The 26095-nt window shown below is 43.9% G+C and overlaps 2 protein-coding genes across 2 annotated transcripts in view; both read right to left on the reverse strand.

Annotated features, from left to right (window-relative positions):
• Positions 1 to 8431, reverse strand: part of DSN1 (DSN1 component of MIS12 kinetochore complex) — a 10069-nt gene extending 1638 nt beyond the window's left edge. Inside the window, exons 1-11 of the mRNA XM_024212548.2 lie at positions 8354 to 8431; positions 7939 to 7975; positions 7293 to 7353; positions 6394 to 6756; positions 5354 to 5427; positions 4367 to 4439; positions 3474 to 3561; positions 2797 to 2856; positions 2225 to 2296; positions 1451 to 1598; positions 905 to 992 (exon numbers count right to left, since the gene is read on the reverse strand). Of these exons, the coding sequence (XP_024068316.1) occupies positions 905 to 992; positions 1451 to 1598; positions 2225 to 2296; positions 2797 to 2856; positions 3474 to 3561; positions 4367 to 4439; positions 5354 to 5427; positions 6394 to 6756; positions 7293 to 7353; positions 7939 to 7975; positions 8354 to 8388 (1099 nt within the window). The 5' untranslated portion in view covers positions 8389 to 8431. The remainder of the gene's footprint in view (positions 1 to 904; positions 993 to 1450; positions 1599 to 2224; positions 2297 to 2796; positions 2857 to 3473; positions 3562 to 4366; positions 4440 to 5353; positions 5428 to 6393; positions 6757 to 7292; positions 7354 to 7938; positions 7976 to 8353) is intronic.
• Positions 8432 to 10752: 2321 nt separating this feature from the next.
• PBX4 (PBX homeobox 4) overlaps positions 10753 to 26095 on the reverse strand; it is a 28891-nt gene continuing 13548 nt past the window's right edge. Inside the window, exons 3-9 of the mRNA XM_024212539.3 lie at positions 21377 to 21618; positions 20812 to 21002; positions 20340 to 20475; positions 19877 to 20033; positions 15940 to 16046; positions 13754 to 13840; positions 10753 to 11580 (exon numbers count right to left, since the gene is read on the reverse strand). Of these exons, the coding sequence (XP_024068307.1) occupies positions 11488 to 11580; positions 13754 to 13840; positions 15940 to 16046; positions 19877 to 20033; positions 20340 to 20475; positions 20812 to 21002; positions 21377 to 21618 (1013 nt within the window). The 3' untranslated portion in view covers positions 10753 to 11487. The remainder of the gene's footprint in view (positions 11581 to 13753; positions 13841 to 15939; positions 16047 to 19876; positions 20034 to 20339; positions 20476 to 20811; positions 21003 to 21376; positions 21619 to 26095) is intronic.

A 26095-nucleotide genomic window follows, 5' to 3' on the forward strand; every position in this document is an offset into this window, starting at 1 on the left:
CTCCTGCACCCCAACCCCCTGCCTTGAGCCCCCTGCCACATCCCACACCCCTTCTGCACCCCAACTCCCTGCCCTGAGCCCCCTGCCGCATCCCGCACCCCTTCTGCACCCCAACTCCCTGCCCTGAGCCCCCTGCCGCACCCCTCACCCTCTTGCACCCCACACACCAACTCTCTGCCCTGAGCCCCCTGCTGCACCCTGCACACCTCCTGCACCCCCTGGGGGCAACGTTAGGGTGGAGACTTCGGGGAAGGGGTTGGAATGGGGCAGGGAAGGGGTGGGAAGAGGTGGGGCAGGGGCGGGGCCTAATGGAAGGGGTGGAGTGGGGGCGGGGCCAGAGGCAGCGAGTGGGGGGTGTCAGTGATAAGGCCTTCGGGTCAATGCACTAGTCCTCATGTGGCCCTCGTGGTCATTTGAGTTTGAGACCCCTGTTATATACTATGGTCTCTCACAATACAATATTCAGTAAAATGTCCTCAACACCTATAGGAATCCAGGATTTCCTTGTGTAATATACTAGAATGAACTGTATACATAGGCAGAACGTCAGCAATGAAGAGGGTGGAGTAAGAGCTTAAGTATAAAATAAACAATAAACCCTTTTTAAGGTAACTTGCACTCAATGTCATTTTTCCCTCAATAGATTTTTAATGCTTCCTAGAGTGGTCTAACAAGTACAGTGTGAAGCAAACAGTATCATTTTAAAAAAACAAAAACAAAAACAAAAAACAACTCTTCTAATGACAGCTTGTCAAGGTACTGCCAAAGCGATTTAGGGGTGAGAGGAAGAGAACAAAAATTAATCCATCTCCCTCTACAGCCTTCTGGGTTTTATTGGTTAACCACAAAGGTTCTGTATTTAACGGATAGGAAGCATTTACTGTCTGATGGCTGGATGGCTTACCAAGTTGCTCTGACAGATTCCGGAGGTACTGTGTACTGTCTTCTATGAAAGCCTGCAACAACTTCACTGCCTGCTGCAGTTCATCCAGCTGCAAAATAAAACAAAAAAAAGTTTTCAGGGAAACTCAGAAGATAAAAGAGAAAACTCTTTGGCAATTTAATGAACTGGGTGAATAAAGCAAATGCCAAACCAAAGCATTTGGTGATGATTTCATTAGAAATTTCCATTTATTTCCCTTTCATAACCTGTAATGCAGGTTTGGACTGTAGAATGATATTGAAATACGATAGCAGATTCCTTGTGTTCATTGCGGGAAAACATTTATTAAACAATGTACTATGTTCAGTGACCTCACTGTGTCAATTCCTCATTGGCGTAGAGAAGAGAATCACTTCTCTAAGGTAAACAAACTAATTAGTGGGTCTTGCATAGTCTGATATCTTCTAAAGACGAATGATTCAGACACAACAGGTCAGCTAACACTTCTGTGTTTGCACCATTAATGATTTTTAAACTCTTTAGTGCATTTCAGACCCTATAACTCACCACGAGCTCCATGCAGTCAAAGACCTCACCCTGGCTATCTAGTATTTTCTGATAGTTAGGCTTGCTACTGAGAACTTTGGCCTGTGATGCTCCGAGATAACTAGCAGGCTCCACTTGCACTTCATTCGTCTTGCACTGCTCCAGTTGTCTTGAAAACAAAAAGCATGGTACACATATAACCACTGCACATGGGGAGTACCCACTTTCCAATGCAACCTAGCATAGATATGGCTAGAAGCAGATTATTTGCATTTCTGTCATCTGCCACAAGATCTCCAAAGTGACCCATTAAAAGAAATTTTAAAACATCACAAATACTGTCAGAAAATCAGTTCCTGGCTACACATCCTAATTAAACAAGTTTCCATAATTTACCACATCTCCAATGACAGGACCTGAGTGTACTTTTCATTTCAGAGTCCTTTGCTGAGTATTTTTAAACAAGACTTAATTCCTTTAACATATTATCTTCCATGTGTTCTTCAGGACTGACAGCATGATTAACAACCGGAATTACTGGTATGACCTTTGCTGCTGCTTCATTATGCAACTGTGGGCTGATGATATTTAAATTAAACTATGAATGGAAAGAACACCTGATTGACAACTGATCACAAAGTGCTGAAGTCTTAACATAAACAATTTGGGTTCTAGAGGACTGGAATTAAATACAATAGAGGATCACATTAACCAATGACTAGCACTATTAGATTCTCAATATTAAATCTAATTTTTGGCTGAAAAGGACAGACAGAAAAAGGATAATAATCTAACCTGGACATTTCTTCTGCACTTTTCTGGAAACTCAGTAAAAGCTGATCCCAAGTTTGAGACTCTGTAGTAAACCTTTAGAATGAATGAACAGATGAAAGAGCGTTACTACATACTTTGGGAGAGGAATTACCTCCCTTGGGCTTCACTAATGTAAGGGGCCTATAGAAATTACACCAGAACCCTAGCTTTTACTCTGGGCCTGAATTTTGCTTTCTGATTTACAAGAGACAGATATACAAATGCACAATGGGGACAAATTCAGCCATGAAATAAACAAGTTCTGACTTAAGTGGAGTTACATCACAGCAGAGCCAGGCTCTCAGATTTCTGTGTCATGCGAATGCTAGTGATTACCTCCAAAGCAGAAGTTGCTTGCAATTCATGCCCTGCTCGTGGTCCAATTCTAGGACTTACAAAGGCAGGCTTAGAGGTTGCCCAATGTCTCTTCACATAGTGTCCTGTCCCCATTTCAGATGCTTGAATCATTGCTGATAACACCAAGAACTATGAGAAAAGGTCCAACTCTGACCATTCAGCCATACGAAACCAGGCCTAGGCTCAGTTATTCTTACCTGTTTATATATTCCTTCATCTGGGTCAATGACGCATTGAGCACAGGGTCTGATAAAATACTAAAACAGAGAAGTACAAGATCAGAGAGATTTTAAGGAGGTGTTTATGGGCACTATCTACACCACGCAGGATTGTTATGATTGTTTAGTGTTTGTGCAGCGCCTCTGTGTAAATGCAGTGTATTATACTTCATTCAAATTTTTGGTTATTCTAGGATATAAATGTAAACAAGAAAACTCCTGCTGATGTGCCAAGCACTAAAGTAGACACTTTGGTGCCATGACTATTAAGATGAACATTCTCCTTTAGAGTCATTAGCATTAAAGACATTAAATACACTTTCCAAATTTTTCACATCTATAGCTGACACAGCCCTGTATAGCACATTTGTCTAATATGTGGACTCTTAGCACTCACAAACGCCAAGTTCCAATGTAAGTTCTGCAAGCAAGAATTGTGGCATTTTATCCTGCCGACCCTCATTATAAGTTGTACCCAATATCAGACACTAAGAGCCTGCAATAGGTCATTACTGTCTCCAGTGTCTGCAATATGAATCTTGACAAGTTTCATGAATTGCAATGTAAGATAATCAGTCAGGCACTGGGACAGGAATAGCAAACTCCAGCTCCATGACATGTTGCAACAACACTGTGTGACCACAGGGAGTCATTACCCTTTCAACTCTTCTGTACATTTCTTTAGCGTTCCATCTAGTTTCAGTCTCTCTGTACAACGCATCAGCTCTTCTGAAACTGAATTCACTGGAGGTGGGGACAAGACAACAATAAAACAAAGTGAAGTAGTTAAACAGCAGACAGTACCTGCTCTCTGCAGAACTAACTCACACTAAAGTAAAATACATGGAACAGTAGTACTCGGGGCTCACACGCCAAGATGTTATGTAACCCATGAACCCTGTTTTTACAGCATAACCAGTTCAATTCCCTAACAGAAGACATTTCAGATACCAGTCACGCTAGCTTTGGCGGAGAGAGAATATACGTGATCAAAGCTTACTTTGGGCATTCTCTTGGCACCACTGATGATGCATAGGCTGTTATTAGAAGCACCAATTTAAAGGGATTTTTTTGGCTGCTCAAGCTCCTACTTCCCCAAGACATTTGGTTCCCTCTGGAGTGGAAATTGAGTGACCCTTCCCCTGTGCAAATTGAGAGCTAGAGATAGATTATTACTCTCCTCAATGTATAGCAGGGGTAGGCAACCTATGGCACACGTGCCGAAGACGGCACGCGAGCTGATTTTCAGTGGCACTCACATTGCCCGAGTCCTGGCCACCAGTCTGAGGGACTCTGCATTTTAATTTAATTTTAAAGGAAGCTTCTTAAACATTTTAAAAACCTTATTTACTTTACATACAACAATAGTTTGGTTATATATTATGGACTTATAGAAAGAGACCTTCTAAAAATGTTAAAATGTATTACTGGCACGCGAAACCTTAAATTAGAGTGAATAAATGAAGACTCGGCACACCACTTCTGAAAGGTTGCCGACCCCTGATGTATAGCATTACCCTTTCATTAAATATATCACATGGGGACCCACCATTTGCTTTAAAAGCCTCAGGGCTGAAGCCATCAGTCTGCTTCAAGAAGTGCTGAAGCTTCTGGGCAGAGAACTGGGAGAACAGAGAAGAGAGTGAGGTATTTGTTTTGTTTTTCTTTTTTTAGACTATTCAAAATGTCCCATCTGACACTGGGCTGCTTTTCATTAGACCATCCAGTGGGGAGAAGCAGTTATCAAAGTTTTGCCAAGTGCAACAGGATGATGATTATAGAATCTCAGCAGGTTTTCTCTTTCAAGCTTATTACAAACAACGGAAAGCACGACAAAAGTGTCTTTTTTGCACTCGCTCTGTTTTAAAGACTGAACACCGGGCATTGACGTCAGTGTGCAGCCAAAACTAGAGAAAAGCTTTCAGCATTGCTCAGTCAAATGCCTGTGGTATTACGCAGCAGGAAACAGTATCTTGCTAGGAGTGAAATTATAAAATCCTACAAACCAAAAATCACAAAGCTTACTGCACCTGAAAATTTTCTGGCAATTTGTCTTTTGATAGAAACATTTTATTTTCTATAGGGCTCCAATATGTATAAAATCAATCCAAAGTTAATACCTCTTAGTTGGTATGACAAAGTAAAATGTGCCACAGCCTAAATTCTACAAACTATTTAATCTCTCTCACTTGTTTCACAGTTACATCAGTTTATAAACTGTAAAGCTTAGCTTTTGTATCATTTTCAAAGTGTTTGCAATCAGTTAACCTTCTCAACACTTTTATGGAGTTTATTCCCCCATTTTACAGAAAAGGAAACCAAGGGATAGGGAAGTGGAGTGACCTCTCCTTGCCCATGGAGGGATTCAGCTGGGACTAGAACTCAGGAGTCCTGCCTCTTGCTAGACCACCTCACCACACTTCATTACTTATTTACAGATTAAAACCCACCAAGAAAAATGAAGTATAAGAAGCAGAATAATACACAAATAATTTGTTTTTAGCAAAAAGGTTCCTTCAGGGACCTAGGACCTCACCTGGAAACTAGACAGCAGGAGCATGGAAAGCCTGTCAGTCTCAGGCAAATCAAGGCTGATTGATTTGCTCAGCTCTAAAAGTTAAACACAAACACATTTAAAAAGACAAGTTTACCTCAAACTGTGAGCAGCTGAAATGTCCCTGAGCTGGACACTGTAAATACTGATGCATATACACACAAGAGTGGGGACAGTCTATCCAGCAACTTCATTGCCAGAAGAGGCAATCTCAAGTGCTAAACGGGGAGGTAACAAATCAGATGCTACATGTTGCATGTCAGAAGGGTAATGAAAACTTTAACATAGAAGTTCCTTTTTAACTCAAGCAGCCATTAAGAGAGCTGTTAACTCCCTAATGCTGAGTCCAGCATTTACTTCTGCACTGGAGGAGGGTCCATCAATCTGGGGCTGGGAGGTTCCTTTCTATGCATGCTCTAGTGGATGAATCTCACACACTACAGAACTAAGGAACTGCTTTGTAAAATAAAAGATAAAAGAAAAGGGTTATGGAGAATCAAATATATAACTCGGTCTCTGGGCTGCCTGCATGGAACATGCTCCTGGATAGGAGCTTCCAACTTCTACAGTAAAAGGTCTGATGAGGTACTCCAGATTTTTATTAAGCAGAAGTAGTGCTTTGCCCTCAGCCAGATGCTGCTCCTCACCCTTACAACCTTTGTACTCATTGTATGTTATATGCACACACATTTCTGAGCTGTTCATGCTAGCTGGTGTTCATGTCACCATCTTCTTTTGGGCAAGGACACCTGACAGAGCTATAAATAGCCCTTTAGCTTAAACTGGACCATTGCAGCACTCATGGTCTAAACATCCATTTTAAAGTCAAAATTGCCAGGTCTCATTCAGTGCTGTACTCAGAGAAAGTTGCCAAACATAGCCCTAACTGCAGCCAAGTCTGGGCCCAATCATTGCATTGGTGCCTTTCACATTGCACCCATGAAGTCAGAGTTCCACTTGTCCAGAATTCTCACACAAGGATCTCAGCATAGTTTAATCACAAGGAAGTACATGGCACCTACCAGTGACATCCTGATGGAAAGGAGGCAGCGACTTCCGGCGGTTGGTTCCCTTCAGACTGGAGCGAGACCAGGAGCGACGTGTGATTTGTGAGCTAATGGCAAGTGCCCTTGGGGACAAGTTAAATGAACTTGAAGTGAGGCCTTTCCTGGGACTACCTCTCCAGGGAGATATCCTCTTGGGACTGGGACTCCGGGCAGCTTTCTTGGGGCTGGGGCTAGGACAAGACCTTTTCCTGGTAGCCGCTCTGACTTTGTCATTGGGACTTGCTCTCACATTAGCCTTGTTTCCAGGCCCAGGACTAATAACTTTGTTTGGCTCTGAAAAGTGTTCAGGCTCCACTTTCTCCTCACTGGGGTCACGTTCTAGAAGAAATACACATATCAGATAAAATCCACTGAAACACTAAAGTGGAGGGAATGACCTCTCATGGGATTTGGAATGGGAATATAGGGCATTTCACCTATGCATCACTGTTTCAAACCCAGCCCAGGGTGGCAGTGACTGAAAGATATTACAATCTGATGGCTGTGTTACCTTTTTCATGGAACTGCCACAGAGTAAAAGTGTGGACCATTTGAGCCCCCTGTTACCATCCGCTCCTTCAATTCATCTTTAGATCCAGCCTCTGCAGAATCCAGGAAGGGAGGAAGAACAGGACTGTAGAGATGAAGGACGACTGTGCTTTCCCAATCTGGCTCCGTAAGCAATCTCACATCTGGATTTGCAATCTAATACTGCAAAGCCCCTCACACTCTGCTCATAGCTAATGTGAATGCTGTGATTATCCCTGCGTATGAAGCAGCTCTAGAAACCAAACTAACTCGGCTGCTGAGAATGTGTCACATCACTATCATTTACACAGGGAACTAATAATTAGTTCTTTGAAATAATACCTTACCTTGTGTCCCACCGCCGTTCTTTCCATCTTCAACACCGGGGAGGTTCTGTTGGAGGGGATTCTGAGAAATAAACATTTTCCATATTTTAGTTCTAAAAAACAGAAATCCATGTGGACACAAGGGGTGGGAAGAGTTGAATAGGCAGGATGCCTGCGTGGCTGATCCTCTAAAGCTTAAAAAGATGCATAATCAAATTATTTCTTTCCCCAACAATCAATCTCAAAGCCCATTGACAATGGCTAGGCAGCTGGTATGCTGCAACTGCTGCTTATTATGCGCAACATGATCAGTTCAGTGCCAACTTGTCCTTCTCCACATCCCCCAACTGTTGACATCTCGTCTCATTTGCTTAGACCAGTGATGCTCCACCTTTCCTACCTAGCAATACGTGAAGCACAGGATGACTCTGACTCCTTGATACCCTGTTTGCAACCCCTTTATGGGCTGTGACGTCCAGACCAAGAGCCCATGGCTTAAGCTGCAAGCTCTCTGGGACAGGGGCTGTCTTTTATTCCATGTCTCTGTGCAGAACCTAGCACATAGGGGCCCTAATCCCAGACAGGGGCTTCTAGGCACTACTGCTGTACAAAGATATAACCAAAATCCATCTTAAAGCTGGGGCAGGGGCACAGTCCGACTCCTCACCTGCAGCTGCGTTTCCTGTAGCCAGGCCTCTTCGGTCCTGCAACACCAAACACACAGGGGGTAACAACCTGGCCCACGCTCCTGACTGCTGTGGCCACACGAGGCTTCTCTGCCCTGTTACTCCAGGACACATGTCGTGTCACAGTGCGGGATGCCGGGCACGGGGCGCCGCCCCGCCGGGCAGCTCGGGGGCCTGAGGCCCGTCGCCCTGGGGGACCCGGGCCCCAGTGGAGGAGGGGGAGGGGTTACACCCCATCCAGCGAGGGGCAGCACCGCGCGCAGCGGCGGGGTGACCCCGGGGCGGGGATAGGCGGTTAGCTCGGCGGGGGCCCGCGGAAGGGAAGACGGGGGACACCGCGGCCGCCACCCCCCGGGGGTTACACTGCGGTGGGGGAGGCCGCCGCACCCCACTCACCGGCCCCGCCCAGAGTCCTCCGGCTTCGCCTCCATCCCTGCCGCCTTCTGCCCTCACTCAAACAACCCGGCGGCCGCCCCGCCACAACCGCAGAGCCTGTCGGGACCTGTAGTTCTGGGCGGGAGTCGGGCCACGGGGCGGCGCACGCGCAACACCCTCCTGTACGCACCGCGGAACCACGGGAAAGACTAATTTATGCGCGGGGCTAGGGCGCCGCCAACGTTCACCCGCTGCAAGGGCTTCTGGGAGATATACTAGGCAGGGCCTATAGCCGATATCGCGGTGGGTGCTGGGAAGTGTAGTTTTTTTGGGGGGGGAGGGGCAGCATCGTGGAAAAGGAGCCAGGGTTGTAGGGCCAGCAGCGAGACGAGAGGCACAGAGGAGAGGTTGCAAAGGCGAATCTGTAATGATTCTTTACATAGAAATCCTTGTGAGAGGTCGTCGGTCAGAACCTGAGCCGGCCAGGCATGCTGTTACCAGACCCATAGGCCCTAAGGCTCTCTCCTCATGCTATGTATAACAAAATAGCCAAAAATGGACTGACTAGACATACTGATTATGAACATGTAGGCCCATAGGATGTTATCCTATCCTAAAAGTCCCTACTGTGTTAGTTTGATAAGTCACTTATGTTTTGGCCTCAGTTTCTCTATATGGGAATAATGATACTTTCTCTTTAAAAAGGCAGTTTACATTTTGTAAAGTTTAAGCACAATATAAGACACTAATGCAGTCATTTTTGGAGGGCTAAATCAAATGTTTTAAGGGTATTTAATGTGTATACACAAACACGGTTGTCAATTTTGGTTAGACATATTCCTGGAGGTTTCATCACATGCCAGTCTTTAATTCCTGCAGATTCTAGGACAATCCTGTAGGGTTGGCAACCCCTTAAGTTATATAACCCAAAAACAGCAAAGAGCTCCAATACTACTGGAGATAGGGTGCAGAATGGCAGTGAAAAATATATTAGCTTTTTCCTTAACAGGACAGGCTCTGTCACGATTTATCCAATTTGTCCATGTTTAAGTTTCCAAATTAAAAAACTAGGTATTATAATAAGATATGTTCATTATCCAGATGTACGTATCTCCTAAAAGAAACACTGATTAAATAAATTTATTTGATTTTCCCCAACAGATTTTTAGAAGCCTTCATTAGTCCCCTACACATTCTTTGCTATCTTTCATATTACATTCTGTAAAAAGACATCTTGCATCTGAAGAAGTGAGGTTCTTACCCACGAAAGCTTATGCTCCCAATACTTCTGTTAGTCTTAAAGGTGCCACAGGACCCTCTGTTGCTTTTTACAGATTCAGACTAACACGGCTACCCCTCTGATACTGTTAAAATGTGTGTATCATCATTGTATATGGAATTCTGATTTTGCCATATGCTTGTTACTGAAACCTGTGGGTCTGGGAAACACCCACAGACCAGCCCCTCAGAAGTAACAAGAACAGTAAACAAAAGCCATACATGTGAAGCCTCAGGTGCACAAGAGGTGTGAGTAATACATTTGCAATCCACCTGACAGACACTATGAATTCATTGTCTGCACCCCAACAGAGTGTATAAATAAGGGACAGTGACATCACTATGGGGCCTCTCCTTCTCCCTCTGTACTCAAGGAAGCAAGATTGTCTGGAAGACAAAAAGACTCATCAGTGAACTGTGAGAGAGGGGCATGGTCCTGACTGGAAGACTGTCCAGTTAGCATGGACAGCTGAAAGATTTGCGTAAGTTTTGAAAGCAAAAGGATTTCTCTTATTTATCATGAAAAAGTGTAGGAATTGGCTTGCAATTTTGTCTTTTATTTCTTTTGTAATCAATTCTGGTTTTCTATGCCTCTATCACCTATAATCACTGAAATCTATATTTTTATAGTTAATAAATTTGTTTTAATATTTTATCTAAAACAGTGTGGTTGATTGAAGTGATTGGGAAATCTCTTTCCAGGTTAAAATGACAGACTTTATGAGCTTGTATTGCTCAGTAACCAAATAGTATAAGATGGTACATTTCTGGGGTGCAAGGCTGGGACTAGGGATATGCAGGTGTTGCCCATATATAATTCAAGAGTGGCTGGGCATAACACTCTGGTATAGGTCTGGGGGTGCTAAAGGCTGGGGTAAGTGGGCAGAGTGGCAGCTCACACAGCAAAGCAGGGCATAGTGTACATCAGACTGGAGAATTAAGGGGGCACAGCTGTCCTACGATCCGGATTGTACCCTGGCAGATGTAACAGGTCGTTTTAGCAAATGCTGTTTTGAGTAATGGTGCATGGGTTGTTTTTGCATTCATATATAGTGAGATTTCTGCACTGTCAAAATGGCTGCACTAAGCTGCTACTAACCAGCAAGTCCATAAGGATAAGGGGAGGCTCATGAAAAGGCAGGAAGGAAAAAGGCTTTGGAAGTTTATTATCTTTGATAAAATTTCAACTGAAAATGAGGACTTTGTATTAACATTTTCATAAATGCACAAAATCTATTCACAGGGAAGTCTGAGTTTACACTAGACATTAAATTAGAACTACATGAAATGACACAAAAGATGGAAGTTCCTATTCAATAGCAAAGTCCAATGAAAGTTTTGGTAAAGCAATGTTCTGTTCTGGTTAATTAGTTCAGAATGAATTTGAGTAAAGAAAAGAAAAGCTTGTTTTCCTATACAAAATTACAATACAGAGAACGCGTACAATTACAATACAGGGGGTTTAATTGTTAGTAACTATCAACTAGAACAGAAATTTCATAGTAAAAAAAAATCTTATGGAAATTAAAATAAGTCAACTTTAACTGGAAAATCTGAGACAAATGCCAAGTCTTAGAAGAGATACTTTCAGATTCTTACCATAAAATTGATATTTAAAAAATGAATTTGGTTAGGAAAATGAAGCAAGTTCTTTTAAAACAATTTCACATCCCAATGGGCAGAAGTAAAAAGAACTCAACCGTGTCATGCTGAGAGGTAGAGAGGTATCACTGTGATCACAATCTTCTATTGGTTCCAGGGTTTTTCTGAGGTAATTAGCTGTGTGTCAAGTTGTATAAACAATAGTATTGGCAAGAGAGCAACATTGACAAGTTACACTAATGACCTCTTTCCTCTCATCAATAGGTCCTAAAAACTTAATTAGACGCATCCGAATTAACACTTCCAGGGTCTCCAGCAGGTGAAGTAATTGATGAAGGGGTGGTAGCGTCCTGCCAGCTGCCATTAGCCTGAATGGGGGATAAATCTATTGTCATTAAATCCTTAAGATGTTACTTGCATCCAAAAGATAAAGCATTTTAGTTATCTTATTTCCACATTTCAATAGAACAGTTTTGTGCTTATGAAGGTAAGGAATTAAACAATTAGAACAGGGCTCAGTGCACACATGTGCTACAAAAGCTCCTCCTACACACACCTCTTCTGTGCGAGTTACCTCATCACCTGCATCACACCAGCTGCTCTTCTATTCCAGATAGAGATTGTAATATGCATGAATCTGAGACTAGGACATGACGCACCAAAATCTCACTGGTGACCTATGCCTAGATTTTAACTGCATCTCCAGAAGTGAAAGATGGGTGCATTAACCTCTTTGCCACATAAGGCCCCTTCTCCCACCCCCAGTAAAGAACATTCCAAGCACAATTTAAAACAAAAACAGGAGAATCTATAACATTTACAGGTCATTAGCTAGCCTGAAACAGATATGAAGTTTGTTGTGCTTGTAAAGCAGTGTGTTTCAGATAAGAATTTCGCATAAGCCAAGGAAAATGCTAGTGCTAGACTGAGTGGGGTCTCAGCATGCCATTTCCTTTATAGCTAGGGTGACCAGATAGCAACTGTGAAAAAACAGGACAGGGGATGGGGGGTAATAGACACCTATATAAGAAAAAGTCCCAAAAAACGGGACTGTCCCTTTAAAAACGGGACATCTGGTCAACCTATTTATAGCCCACTGGATATTTTTTAAAGCTTAGTCCAGTGGTCCCCAAACTTTTGAGTGTCATCCCCCCACCCCACCCACCGAGCCGGGGCTGGGAGCAGGACTGGGGCTCGGGGGTGGGGTGGTGGAAGAGACAGGGGTAGAGGCAGGGGCCGGCATCTGGGCCTGCGGCCAGGTATGGGTCCATCCCTAGCTTTGCCCCCAGCCTCATCCCCAGGCCAGGAACGGAGCCACAGCCATGGCTGGGGGCTGGTGCGGGCCCAGGATTGGAGCCACACTGAGGTTGGGGACGGGGCCAGGCACAGCACTGGGGGTCAGGGACGCAGCTGGGTACAGGACCAGAGCAGAGCTGGGGCCAGGGAGGAGCTGGGTGATACTCCCTTCCTGCCCCCATGGAGACTGGCCAGGGCCCTACCACACCCCACCCAGACATCCCTCTACACTCCCGTGGTGGGGCACGCCCCACACTTTGCAGATCTCTGGCTGAGACAATAGCCTTTCCATTGGAGTAACTCAAAGAGGCTAGCTAGTCCCTCTAGCTACACAGGCAATCATTTTGGGCATGGCTACACTTGCAGATGTAGAGTGCTGCGAGTTAAACCCGCTTTCAGAGAGCGCAGTAGGGAAAGCGCTGCAGTCTGTCCACACTGACAGCTGCTTGCGCACTGGCGTGGCAACATTTGCGGCACTTGCAGCGGTGCATTATGGGCAGCTATCCCAGCATGCAAGTGACTGCAACGTGCTTTTCAAATGGGGGTGGTGGTGGGGTGGAGTGCGACAGGGAGTGTGTTGTGTGTGTATGTGGGGGGAGAGAGTGGGTTTTTGGGGGGCCGAGAGCATGTCAGCATGCTGTCTTGTAAGTTCAGACAGCAGCAGACCTCCTCCCCTCCCCCCCGCCCCAGCATTCCACACTAATGGTTGTTTTGGCTCGGAGCAGATAAGCAGCCGGCTGTCAGAAACGGAGCTTTCAAACGGCATATCCGCATTCCTACAGCGAGTTCAAAACAATGGCAAGAGTGGCCACTTGACTTAAGGGGATTATGGGACGTTTCCGGAGGCTGATCAGAGCGCAGTAATGCAACACTCATCCACACTGGCGCCGCAGTGCTCCAGTGGGGGCGCAGCAAACGTTATTCCACTTGCCGAGGTGGAGTACCAGTAGCGCTGTAGCCGCGGAGTCAGAGCGCTCTACGTGCCTTGCCAGTGTGGATGGGTAGTGAGCTAGTGCACCCGGGGCTGCTTTAATGCACTGTAACTCGCAAATGTAGCCAAGCCCTTAGTGTCTGGGGGTAGAGCAGGAATAGCAGAAGACCACTAGGTTCTGGAAATCACCTTTTTATAAACAAACAGTAATTTACAACTATGTTAAGACACAGGAGCCGTGTATAATATAAGAAATGCATTCTCTAATTCATGCTAATTCACTTATCTACTGAAAGTGAAATCAAGCTCCTTACATCAATGCGCTGCGTCGTATACAAAGGATTCCCCACAATGGTGTCATATCTTCCTGTCTGGTGTATGACATGATGTAAGGAATCCATCTGTAACAAGAGCACATATGGGATGGGATTAACAAGGGAAATGATCCGATAAGAAATGAAGCCGTGTGGTTGTAACACGGCATTCTAATGCCTAGAGCATGTGGCAAGGAAAGATGCAGAGGGCCAAACAGTTTTAACTTGCACCTCTCAAGTGGTTTTCTTGTATGAAGGGAATTGCCTTCATGGTTCTCTTCCCTCCTATTTGGGGATAACAGGTTTTTGTGTTGTTTTTTTTAAAAGGCAAAAATATTTCTTAACAAAATTAAATGAAAAGTCTAAACTTATGGTGGTTTAAGGTAGACTTCCTGACTGCTGCTCATATTATCAGTTGGATTATCTGAGTAGCTCACGATCAGCGAGTCACCAGTTCCGATGGCATTACAACCTGGCTCCCAGCCCACTAGGGCATATAGCCTCTATTAAAGAGATAAAGAAGTTCTTATGTAGCTTACATAATATTGCTAATTATTCCATTTAAATTAAAAAAAAAACTTAAACATTTTAAAATATTGTTAACAGGTCAAACTTTCCTTAAAAGTATGAAGCAAGACTCACTTTAAAATGAGAAAATGTTGATATTTACAATGTAAATTAAGATGCAAAGCTTTTGATACGGTCTCCCACATTATTGTTGCCAGCAAGCTAAAGTATGGATTGGATGAATGGACTATAAGGTGGATAGAAAGCTGGCTAGATTGTCAGGCTCAATGGGTAGTGATCAACAGCTCGATGTCTAGTTGGCAGCCGGTATCAAGCGGAGTGCCCCAGGGGTCGGTCCTGGGGACGGTTTTGTTCAACAGCTTCATTAATGATCTGGATGATGGGATGGATTGCACCCTCAGCAAGTTCGCGGATGACAATAAGATGGGGGGAGAGGTAGATATGCTGGAGGGTAGGGATAAGGTCCAGAGTGACCTAGACAAATTGGAAGATTGGGCCAAAAGAAATCTGATGAGGTTCAACAAGGACAAGTGCAGAATCCTGCACTTAGGAAGAAAGAATTCCATGCACCGCTACAGGCAGGGGAACGACTGGCTAAGCGGCAGTTCTGCAGCAAAGAACCTTGGGATTACAGTCAACGAGAAGCTGGATATGAGTCAGCAGTGTGCCCTTGTTGCCAAGAAGGCTAATGGCATATTGGGCTGCATTAGTAAGAGCATTGCCAGCAGATCGAGGGAAGTGATTATACCCCTCTATTCGGCACTAGTGAGGCCACGTCTGGAGTATTGCATCCAGTTTTGGGCCCCCCACTACAGAAAGGATGTGGACACATCGGAGAGAGTCCAGCGGAGGGGAACAAAAATTATTAGGAGGCTGGGGTACATGACTTATGAGGAGAGGCTGAGGGAACTAGATTTATTTTAGTCTGCAGAATAGAAAACTGAGGGGGATTTGATAGCAGCCTTCAACTACCTGAAGGGGGGTTCCAAAGAGGATGGAGCTAGGCTGTTCTCAGTGGTGGCAGATGACAGAACAAGGAGTAATGGTCTCAAGTTGCTGTGCGGGAGGTCAAGGTTGGATATTAGGAAAAACTATTTCACTAGAAGAGTGGTGAAGCACTGGAATGGGTTACCCAGGGAGGTGGTGGAATCTCCATCCTTAGAGGTTTTTAAGGTCCGGCTTGCCAAAGCCCTGGCGGGGATGATTTAGCTGGGGTTGGTCCTGCTTTGAGCAGGGGGTTGGACTAGATGACCTCCTGAGGTCTCTTCCAACTCTAATCTTCTATGATTCTATGATATATGGGATCACTGTTAGATCAATTTAGGCCCCAAGTTTAGAGTTTATAAATCCAAAGTTAAAGAGAAATGGGTCCTTGAAGGGTTCCCCCCAACCTCCAAATTCCACATTAAAAAACCCAACTTTGTTCAGCTTTAATCATTCCTTGAAATCTAATCAACAGAGCACTGTTCTAATAGAGGAGAGCTAGGAAGCGGGGGTGGGAATCACTACTCTATCCTCATTAAAGTATGTGAATACTGAATGTGCAAAACCAGTTATTTAATTTTACAAATTTGAATCCACATAGGAGGGAAGAACAGTACCAAATGAGACATTTGCCTTGTTGATGAAGCTATGTGCCAGTTCTCCCACACGCCTACCTGTGACTGCACATTGGCTCCCACTGGGGAGCTCTGATAAGAAGTCAGTGACTGCAAGTTTATAAATGAATCTCCAGAATTTGTCATCTTAAAAGAGCCAGAGGAACCTGAAAAAAGCAAGAATAAAATTTAGCCAAATGCAGAGAAACTGTTTGGCTCTTTCTTCAAAAGCAGAAATATTATGTTATCTTAAGTTTGAAGGAAAACTTAAAAAAAAAAAATATACATACAAAAAAGGCAACTTTCAAACACTGCCAAAAGATACCCAGGGCAAGTATATGCCTTCAGAAAGTGAATAAAGGTTAAATAAGAGAAACAAACCGATACAAGTACTGTCTTTATTGGCAAAAGACAAGCCATCTGGGTCCATGATACACACTCCCCTGTTTGGTAAGTATTAAGGATACACCATTATAAAGAAGACATGATACAGCGATTACTAAACATGAGCTGCACTTGAGATTTTTAGAGGTATTTAGGCATCTAAAGATGTAGACAGGTGCCTGGTGGGATTTTCAGAAGCATCCAGTTACCAAACTTGCCACTGAAATCAATGGGAGTTCAGCATCAGGATGCTTCTGAAAATCCCAATAGGCCACTTATCTGCATCTTCAGTTACCTAAATACCTTTCATAATCTGGCCCCTAGTCTACAACCTAGAATTCAAATTAAGTAATTAAGTTAATAGGTGTTCAAAACAAAACTCCAATTAACATGAACAGAGATTAAAAGGGTAATCCTTGGGTCTGGCTAAGCAGCACTCAGTGCAAGACCCAAGTGTGGAGGTAAGAGGTAGAAAGGTGGTTTTATGCATGTTTCTGAGACTGAGCCTCAAATGCGTTCTGCACTCATCCCCAGTGCAGAGCAGCCATGCCAACAGCAGCATTCTCCTAAGAACCATTCTGCTAGCTAGGGATTGCTGGCATGCAAGCCACCATGTCCCCTCCCCCCTGGCTTCATGACCCCGGGAATTCCCTACCGGCAGCTACCAATGGGGGGAAAAAAAAAAAAAAAAAGAGAGCCAAAAAGAGATCTGGTCCCAAAGGTATAACACATTGATGGGAAGAATGATACACACACCTGGGTCTATGAGATATAACCAGTGTTTAATTTGTGCCAGGGCTGAGCCCCAGCATCTTAAGACTTGGCAGTTCATAGCCCTGGCACTTATGGCCTTGCTGCATCAGTTATGAATGTAAAAAATAATAATAATAATAATAATTTTTGCTTGAGCCCTGGCACCTCTTTCATTACCAATTAGGCTCTGGATATAACCCTCCATAAAACAAACCCCTCATGTCACATGATAGTGTGACAGCTCTGCAAAGGGCATATTTCCATGTAAAGAGGAAAGTGGTAATGTCTTTTTATTTTTAAACCACCAAATTAAACCTCTAACATTACAAAATGGATCTAGTTTTTCCACTCCTCTAGTCACTGTCTAAAAGGAGGTGGTGGTAACTCCCTGATGTAAAAACACTTCTTTAGGTTTTTCCTTTGACAATCTTCAGTAAAGCCACACTAATGTGCATTGCTGATGGGAAGTCTCACTGGTCTACTGAAATTACCCAAGTAAGCAAACAGAATATCCAAGGATAACGGATCACCATCTGACACATTTAACTTAGATTTGATTTATGAAATATTTTGTACTGTAACATCTTAGTAAGCCTTCTGTAGTATAACTTTTAAAGTAATAAATACTTAGTTCTTGGTTAATCTCTGTTGGTAATATTACTCCTGCGGGAATTCTGCACCACTACACATTCGCAGAATTAATGTCCCCCGCAGAAAAATGCTTTCTGATGGGGAAGCAAAGGGAAGCCACAAGAGCGGTCATGTGACCCTTCCCAGCAGTATGTTTCAGGTGCCCAGGGCAGCCGGCAGAGAGGTAATTCACTGTTGGGCAAGGGGCGGGACTGGGAAAGACTCGGCTGGTGGCTCCCACTCTGTGCCGGGCTCAGCTGCTAGTCCCGGCTGGGCTGGGAAGAGGAAGTCCTCCCCCTGCACAGCATTCAGGGCCGTGTCAGACCCATCCCCCAGATTTCTCCCCCGGCTGTAGGAAGCTCTGCAAACTCTCCCCCACCGCCACGCTTCCTGCACCCATCGCTCCTCAGCTGCAGGGGGAGGGTGTGACGAAGTGGGATTGTTCTTAATGTTTCCTCTAAATACTGTAGGGGTACCTCAGTTTCCCCTATACATTTCTTAAGTCTCTAGGTGGTGGGATAAAGGCCAGTGTGCATAAATGGCCGACACTCTGTCTCCTGGCAACTAATGGCCAGGGCCCTTCCCCCCTGCAAGGTGATAGCTAAAGGTGTTGGAGAACAAAGGAATCAGGTGACCTCCTGACCCGGAAAGGGACAAAGCCCAGAGGAGGAGGGGCTGGAGGGGAAGTCAGTTTGGAGCTAACTGGGGACGAGGAGTGAAGTGCAGACGTGGGTGTCTGGCTCACTGCCCCCCAAAATGGACCCGGCCGAGGGGTCCTGTTCTCTGTACCTACAAGCTCAGTTTTAGACCGCGTTCCTGTCATCTAATAAACCTCTGTTTTACTGGCTGGCTAAGAGTCACGTCTAACTGCAAAGTGGGGATGCAGGACCCTCTGGCTTCCCCAGGACCCCGCCAGGGCGGACTCGCTGTGGGAAGCGCACGGAGGGGTAGAGGATGCTGACTGCTCCAAGGTCAGACCCAGGAAGGTGAAGCCGTGTGAGCTTCTTGCCCTGAAGACAGTCTGCTCACAGAGAGGAGACTTCCCCAGAGTCCTGACTGGCTTTGTAGGGAGCAGTTCCAGAGCATTGCCCGGGGACTCCGTGACAGAGGGATCACTGTACAGGGCGCTGCTCCCACATCCGCCCAACCCCTGTGCATCCAGAGCCCCTCATATCCAGTCCCTCCCGCCAAGCCCCATTCCCCCTGCCCGTGGACCACCCCAAATGAGCCACCCGCACCCAGATCCCCATCCTACCAAGCCCCAACCAGCTGCACCTGGATCCCCCACCCCACTGAGCCCCACTCCCCCAGCATCTGGACCCCTCCCCACTGAGCTCTCCACACTCAGACCCCCCTGCTGAGCTCTATCCCCCCCACACACCCAGATTCCCCCCCCCAGAGCCCCAACCACCTTCACCTGAACCCCCCTGCAAAGTCCCATCATCATTTCACCCAGAACTCCCCCCAACAAGCCCCTGTGCATCCAAATCCCCCCAACACTCAGATCCCCCATTGAGCTGCTCGCACCCAGTGCCCCACACAGAACCCTCTCAACCCACACCTGGACCCCCCACACTAAGCCACTCCACACTTGGATTGTGCCTTCCCACACCTGGTGCACCTGGCACGGAGGGGCAGGGCCCTGGGGTGTTTCTGAGGCAGGCCCAGTCCTTGCTCTGTGTCAGGGTTGGGTGCAACCTCACCGCTGAGTCTGTGTCCCTGGGGTGGGGTGGGGTGCAGAGTGCTCTCCCACCTCTGTGCAGCCAGTGGCCTGTGCTCCCCAATGCCATGCTATAGCTTCCACATTTATTTGACAAATAAAATTTGCAGAATTTTAAAATATTGCGTGCAGAATTTTTAATTTTTTGGTACATAATGCCCTCAGGAGTATAATATGAGGCTTCCCTATAGAACTCACTACTAATTTTTTTCTGAGGAGACAGATGTGGTCAGGGATGCACAAATTATGTGGGACAGATTAGGAAGGTGAGAATTAACAAGTTTCAATTGTATCTTTAACATGTCTGTATGATTAGTCGGAAGTATCAGTACACACACACAGGCTCTCATCCTTTGTGGTGCTCTGACAGTGTGCTATATAGAGACTAGGAGGGCCATTTGCAATAAGAATGAGAAGCCTCTGGCTCTGGACTAGAGAGGCTTCTCAAAGCAGGAACATGAGAAATACCTTTTTTAGGGGCAGCTTTTCCTTACTGGAGTTCTTCCTTACCAGAATTTGGTGTTGATGGAGAGTTTGCCTGGTTACCTTGGGCCACCACATTTGTTGCATCCACTGCTGTTTTTGCTGCATAAATGTTAGCCTCTTCCTGGAACTTCCCCATATTTTTTTTGTATCGGATTCTCTTGTTACCAAACCAGTTGGAGACCTAGAAAAACATCCCTGTCAGTACTTGACCAAACTATCATTATCTCCTAGTAGTTATTAAGTCTACCACCAAAGGTAACGCTTAAACTAAGGTTAGAGGGGAAAATTTGCCATACAGCTTCTAACAAAATCTAGGATGCATAAAAGCATCTTTCACCATAATAGATGGTAACAATGAGCCGTAAGAGTTTAACTGCAAGTCTCCTAGTGACAGAGGACTATTGACATTCTACAAAAAACACACATCATTATTAAAATAAAAAAGCATCTTTACAATGAGAGCAATTTCAAATAAAGCACTGTATACCTGCGAGACTGTGATGCCACCCTTCTTCGCTAGCTCTTCTTTGGCTTCTTCACTGGGGTAAGGATTACTCAGGTGGGAATAAAAATATTCATTCAGTACTTCTGTTGCCTGTTTGCTGAAGTTACGCCGTTTACGCCTAAAAAATACACAATAGTTATTCTTCCTGCTAAAAAAAAGTGTTAAAGAACATACCACAGGGATTTGTCTCATCTCCTCTGAAATCTACTCTATATTGTTTCAGCAAATATGCAAGACAGACTTAATAGCTATTAAAGATTGTAATATTAATCATAACTAAGCATACTTCATAACACACGACATGTGGCGTGTATTTAAAGATATTTATACTAGTTCACGGTTGTAAATGCAGGCATTATAACTTTTATAATTACTAGCATCAAGCAACATAAACACATCAGAAAATGTGGTCAGAGCCAATAGCTGTTGCCATTGGGTTGTGCTTGTTTATTACCTTGCATCAAGAAATCGTGAGCGCAAGATCATCACTGCCTCACATGTGCTCTGTTTCAGCTGCATCTGGATAGTGCTGAATTTGCCATGGATTATGTTCACCATGCGCTCAATTTCTTTTGGCGAAATTGGCCTTGTTCTACTCTGTTCTCTGAGAAGGTTCATAACGTGGGTGGTAAATTCACTGCATGCCTGAAAATAAATTAAATCAAAAACAAACAATAAAGTACCCCTAAAGTTCAGTTTAATTTCCCCAATAAGTGAATAAATCCAGAATATTTTAATTCATGTTTAGCTTTACTCCTCCATTTGCTCTTAAAAGTATTGCAACAAGTATAATCTGTCAGTTATCTTAGACATCAGACTAGGTAAGTTAATGAATGTCAAAAGTCCTTTCATTTTAGTCTTACTCTAACATAGTGAGCTGAAAGATTTTTAATTGAATTTGCCATTCTTGCATTCATATGAATAGATTATACTCCCTGTTCTGCGCTTACAACCAACAGCAAAGGAAAAATGGTTATTTTTTTAATTGAGATAAAAACTCTTCCATGCAGAAAGATCACCTGTTCATATTTCTCTAGCTCAGAGTGGTATATCTGTCGGATCTGTGACAGCTTGGCCCTGTAGTCAGAGTGTTCAATGCTATTGTCATTTGGACAGCCACCTGATGTTGCTGCTACAGTCGTAGGTCCTCCTCTTCCTCTTTTCTCGGGCCCGGAGACACCCTCTGCCAGCAACATGTTATCTAGTCTCATTAGTTGAGCATCGGGGGGATCTTCCTCCTGAATACCGCGAATACTTAACACTAGATAAATATAAACAGGGATCAACAGGTTATTTCTGAAGTAGGAAAAAAGTCAGCTTTAACTCTGGTGATTTATTTATATTCTCTTCACAGATTTTAACAGAGTCATGTCTTCACGTACAAAGAAAAAGGGAACAGTTAATGAAGCTGAAAGATGACAAATTCTAAATTCACAAGATGCTGCTAAGACCAAGAATTTACCAAAATTCAAAGAAAGATTGTACATTTATCTGTATAACAAGAATATACCGAGTTATAGTAATTAACATTAAAACAATACTGTTGGAAGGGACTTAAAACCTCATGCTTCAGGTCTTAGGCTAATCTCTAACTATTAGAGGTTAGGTTGAGCATGTCATGGAACAGATAACCCCCCCATTTGCCCCTGCAGGGTTTCACCATTCTCAGAAGCATATGGTGCTGGCTACTGTTGGAGACAGGATACTGGACTGGGTTTGATCCACCATGGCAATTGCTTTATTCCTAGACATGTAACTGAAAAGAATGACACAAAAGTACAAACTTCTACGGAAGTCAGTACAACAGGGATGAATTTTGCCTAGTCTGTTTTATGTCACCAAGTCTGACACCTCTGAATTTCCATTAGAATCAGACCTAGAGGTATTACTTTGTGAATAGTCTAAAACCACCAAAACAGTCCTATACTTATGTCTGAATTGTTCATAAGTCTCTACTAATTGCAAGAGAGCCAAGCTTTAGAGCTGTTTATGAACTTACATGCTTCTACATATGTAGTTTGCTTAAACATGTTTATTTAAAAAAAAAGCGCTACTAATGATTTCCTTCTCCCAACTATGTTTTGTCTCAACAGCTGATTGGGGGCAATCTCCATTCTAAATAAGAGCTTGCGGGACCGTTCATCCAATTGAGCAATATACATATGCAAACACTTTTCATTTCTTTCTAATTCAAATTCTATTCTTTTCTTGTTAATCACAATTTTTTAGACTCAAGAGAACAGTAGGTGATAGACAATTTTTGTTAAATGACTGAAGGTTGCACAGCTTCACAGATTTGATATCCTATAATGTTCACACACCAAGGACATTTTTTTTTTATACAAAGATTCAAGATGAAAGAGATGCCATAATTATGAAGTAATTGGGTAAAGGGACCATCTTTCACTGTAGGCAAAGCCAGGATCCAGATTAACAAGTACACGGACACTTAATATATACAGATTACAAAATACTGAAACAATATAAATAAAAATCAAGGTTACCTTACAATTAGAAATTCATAAGCCAACATTCACAATTCTGAAAACACACATATAATAAAAATTAACCTTTAACTTTTGTTGAGTCTCAATATTTTACAAACCATATAGAAACTATAAACCATGCAGACAGTGAAAAGAGACAATATACAATCTTACTCTAAACTGCCAATGTAGTCAAATTCTTCTCCAAAGTGCACCTCCCTGAACCCATTCTTTCTACCTTTGCCAGCAAAAAAAAACGTAGAGCAAGGGCATGCACACAGGGTGTTAACATAAAACCTTGCTCCATAAACCATAAATCAGGCTCCACATAACAGCATTGGCTTTAATCAAAAATAGTTCTATTATATCAACTAAACCTCAGTTGCTTAACTTTAGAAAAGTTACACAACTCCAGCAAAAGTTGGAAAAAGCTGAAGTACTCAATGCTTTTTTTGCCTCGGTCTTCACAGACAAGGTCAGCTCCCAGACTGCTGCACTGGGCAGCATAGTATGGGGAGGAGGCGGCGAGCAGCGCTCAGTGGTGAAAGAACAGGTTAAGGACTATTTAGAAAAGCTGAACATGCACAAGACCAAGGGCCCGGATGCAATGCATCCGAGGGTGCTGTGGGAGTTGACCGATATGATTGCAGAGCCATTGGCGATTAGCTTAGAAAACGCGTGGCGATCAGGGGAGGTACCGGAGGATTGGAAAAAGGCAGACATAGTGACCATCTTTTAAAAAGGGAAGAAGGAGAATCTGGGGAACTACAGACTACAGCCTCACTTCAGTTCCTGGAAAAATCATGGAGCAGGTCCTAATGGAATCCATTTTGAAGCACTTGGGTTGAGGAAGGTGATCAGGAACAGTGAACATGGATTCACCAAGGGCTAGTCATGCCTGACCAACATGATTGCCTTCTATGATGAGATAACTGGCTCTGTGGATATGGGGAAAGCGGTGATATACCTTGACTTTAGTAAAGCTTTTGATACATTCTCTCACAGTATTCTTGCCAGCAAGTTAAAGAAGTATGGATTGGATGAATGGACTAAGGTGGATAGAAAGCTGGCTAGATCATTGGCTCAATGGGTAGTGATCAAAATGAGGTGTTGATATTTACAATGTAAATTAAGATGCAAAGCTTTTGATACGGTCTCTCACAGTATTGTTGCCAGCAAGTTAAAGTATGGATTGGATGAATGGGCTATAAAGTGGATAGAAAGCTGGCTAGATTGTCGGGCTCAACGGGTAGTGATCAACGGCTCGATGTCTAGTTGGCAGCCGGTATCAAGCGGAGTGCCCCAGGGGTCGGTCCTGGGGACGGTTTTGTTCAACAGCTTCATTAATGATCTGGATGATGGGATGGATTGCACCCTCAGCAAGTTCGCGGATGACAATAAGATAGGGGGAGAGGTAGATATGCTGGAGGGTAGGGATAAGGTCCAGAGTGACCTAAACAAATTGGAGGATTGGGCCAAAAGAAATCTGATGAGGTTCAACAAGGCCAAGTGCAGAGTCCTGCACTTAGGAAGAAAGAATCCCATGCACTGCTACAGGCTGGGGACCAACTGGCTAGGTGGCAGTTCTGCAGAAAAGGACCTGGGGATTAAAGTGGACGAGAAGCTGGATATGAATCAACAGTGTGCCCTTGTTGCCAAGAAGGCTAATGGCATATTGGGCTGCATTAGTAGGAGCATTGCTAGCAGATCGAGGGAAGTGATTATTCCCCTCTATTCAGCACTGATGAGGCCACGTCTGGAATACTGCATCCAGTTTTGGGCCCCCTACTACTAAAGGATGTGGACAAATTGGAGAGAGTCCAGCAGAGGGCAACGATAATGATTAGGGGCCTGGGGCACATGACTTATGAGAAGAGGCTGAGGGACCTGTACTTATTTTAGTCTGCAGAAAAGAAAAGTGAGGGGGATTTGATAGCAGCCTTCAACTACCTGAAGGGGGGTTCCAAAGAGGATGGAGCTAGGCTGTTCTCAGTGGTGGCAGATGACAGAACAAGGAATAATGGTCTCAAGTTGCCGTGCAGGAGGTCTAGGTTGGATATTAGGAAAAACTATTTAACTAGAAGAGTGGAGAAGCACTGGAATGGGTTACCTAGGAAGGTGGTGGAATCTCCATCCTTAGAGGTTTTTAAGGTCTGGCTTGACAAAGCCCTGGCTGGGATGATTTAGTTGGGGTTGGTCCTGCTTTGAGCAGGGAGTTGGACTAGATAACCTCCTGAGGTCTCTTCCAACCCTAATCTTCTATGATTCTATGAAAAGAAAAGAAAAAAAAAATCAACCATCTTCCAACAGCAGGAAGTAGTCCTGAATTCCTTTCAGATCACCTAGAGAAAACAGTTCTTAATTTTTGCATCTTATGTTTTTGCATATTCTTTGCAAGAAAGAAAGAGAGTGTGTAACAGACTGATATGGATTACACCATTTCCTCTAGATACAGTACTTCCCCTACTACATATTCAGTCTTAAAACAGTGTACCGTATTTACTGAAGAGTTTCAGACACAAAATCTTGGGCAACACAGACTGCATTAACTCCAGAGAATGGGCAAAGATTTTTTTCCACTTTTAAATGGGTTTTAAATGGCATATGTGCATAGTGAAACACCATTTATGTAGCAAACACTGCCTTGCCACCCATAGCTAGCAGTTCCATGGTCCTCAACTTAGTTTTACTCTCTCACTTTCAACCTAGTAAGTCTGTTCCTCTGATTTCTATAATTCACCCTCCTTGGTGTAAATGGCCTCTCGTTCCAAGATTCAGTCACGGAAAATGGAATAAAACCAGTTCCACAGAAAGAAGAAAATGAAAAGCAAACTGAAGAGATGCTCTCCATTAAAACATAAGTGGGAAATTCTGCTAAAGGAGCGTAAGGAAGGGACACTGTGGCATATTTTTTAATCAGCAGCCATTCAAATTCTTACCAGAAACTAAAACAAAGGAAAGCATATTTTTTACTGCAGACCATACACAAAAGTGTTCCTCTAACAGCACCATTACTGAATAGATATTTTTGTAACATGGAAACAAGAGGGGGAAAAAAATAGTAATTTTTTTTTTTTTTTTAAACTGCCAGTTCTCTATTTCCAAATAGTTCTGAACCATGGGTTGGCCATTGGGACTCCAATCACAGGGGCAAGTGAGCCAGAGTTCATTTGCTAACTAATCTTGGCTAAAATTCACATTAAAGTGTTGAGATGAGTTCCTGTCTGCATCCTGTAAAACTTGCCCATACCG

The sequence above is a fragment of the Terrapene carolina genome, unplaced genomic scaffold (assembly GCF_002925995.2).
Source record: "Terrapene carolina triunguis isolate 2854851 unplaced genomic scaffold, T_m_triunguis-2.0 Scaffold833, whole genome shotgun sequence".
NCBI lineage: Eukaryota > Metazoa > Chordata > Testudines > Emydidae > Terrapene > Terrapene triunguis.